The sequence below is a fragment of the Procambarus clarkii genome, chromosome 27 (genome assembly GCF_040958095.1).
Source record: "Procambarus clarkii isolate CNS0578487 chromosome 27, FALCON_Pclarkii_2.0, whole genome shotgun sequence".
In the NCBI taxonomy this organism is placed as follows: domain Eukaryota; kingdom Metazoa; phylum Arthropoda; class Malacostraca; order Decapoda; family Cambaridae; genus Procambarus; species Procambarus clarkii.
Window position 1 is genome coordinate 37075020 of NC_091176.1, and position 1614 is coordinate 37076633.

Here is a 1614-nt window from a genome sequence, read left to right on the forward strand (position 1 = left end):
GACAAGACGGGTGTGTGGAGGACTGTGAGGGACAAGACGGGTGTGTGGAGGACTGTGAGGGACAAGACGGGTGTGTGGAGGACTGTGAGGGACAAGACGGGTGTGTGGAGGACTGTGAGGGACAAGACGGGTGTGTGGAGGACTGTGAGGGACAAGGCGGGTGTGTGGAGGACTGTGAGGGACAAGGCGGGTGTGTGGAGGACTGTGAGGGACAAGGCGGGTGTGTGGAGGACTGTGAGGGAAAAGGCGGGTGTGTGGAGGACTGTGAGGGACAAGGCGGGTGTGTGGGAGAGGGGTAAGGGGTCAAGCGGGGTACGTGAGAGAGGGTAAGGGGTCAGGACGGGTATGTAGGAGAGGGTGTGGGGGTAAGACGAGTATATGGGAGAGGGTAAGGGGGCAAGAGAAGTGTGTAGGGTAGGGAATGAAGCGCGACAGGTGTGTGAGTGGACAAGGCGGGTGTGTAAGGGAAAGAAAGGGGCAAGATGAGTGTGAGAGAGAGAAAGAGTCAGGATAGGTGTGAGGGGACTCAGTGACAATGCCTGCAGCCATCGCGCCTGACTGTCTGTGAGGCCCATTCACATGCAGGCGGAACGGCTGGCAGGCTGTCCCTCACAATCACCCCCATACACTTGTCATGTTCCTCACATTTCCCACACACCCAACTTCTCCCTCACACAGCGATCCTGCCCGCCTACTTTCCAGTACATCAACCCGCCTACTTACCAGTCAATCAACCCGCCTACTTACCAGCATATCAACCCGCCTACTTACCAGCACATCAACCCGCCTACTTACCAGCATATCAACCCGCCTACTTACCAGTCAATCAACATGCCTACTTACCAGACAATCAACCCACCTACTTACCAGCTAATCAACCCGCCTACTTACCAGCTAATCACCTCACCTACTTACCAGCCAATCAACCCGCCTACTTACCAGCCAATCAACCCGCCTACTTACCAGCTAATCAACCCGCCTACTTACCAGCCAATCAACCCGCCTACTTACCAGCCAATCAACCCGCCTACTTACCAGCCAATCAACCCGCCTACTTACCAGCCAATCAACCCGCCTACTTACCAGCCAATCAACCCGCCTACTTACCAGCTAATCAACCCGCCTACTTACCAGCCAATCAACCCGCCTACTTACCAGCTAATCAACCCAGCTGGCTGCCAGTCATCCAACCCTCCCTCCTACCTCCCTGCCAGCTTTCCCGCCTACCTCCCTGCCAGCCCTCCCGCCTACCTCCCTGCCAGCCAGCCAGCCCTCCCGCCTACCTCCCTGCCAGCCAGCTAGCCCTCCCTCCCTCCTACCTATCTGCTAGGCATCCAACGTATCCTCCTACCTCCTTCCTCCCTGTCAGCCATCCAGCCCTCCTGCCTACTTCCCTGCCATCCACCCAACCGTCCCTCCAACCACTCTGCCAGCCATCCCTCCTACCTCCCTGCCATCCATTCAACCTTCCCTCCTACCTCCCTACCAGCCACCTAACCCTCCCTCCTGCCTTCTTGCCAGCTATCCAGCCCTCCCTTCTACCCTCTTGTTCGCCATCCAGTCCTCCCTCCTACCTCCCTTTCAGTAATCCAGCCCTCCCTTCATTCTCCCTGC

The 1614-nt window shown here is 57.4% G+C and overlaps 1 protein-coding gene across 1 annotated transcript; it reads left to right on the plus strand.

The window, feature by feature from the left end:
• Positions 1-579: 579 nt before the first annotated feature.
• On the plus strand, positions 580-1302 carry LOC138369240 (uncharacterized). Its single transcript, XM_069332180.1, has one exon. The coding sequence runs from the start codon at positions 580-582 to the stop codon at positions 1300-1302; it is 723 nt and encodes a 240-aa protein (XP_069188281.1).
• The last annotated feature ends 312 nt before the right edge of the window (positions 1303-1614 follow it).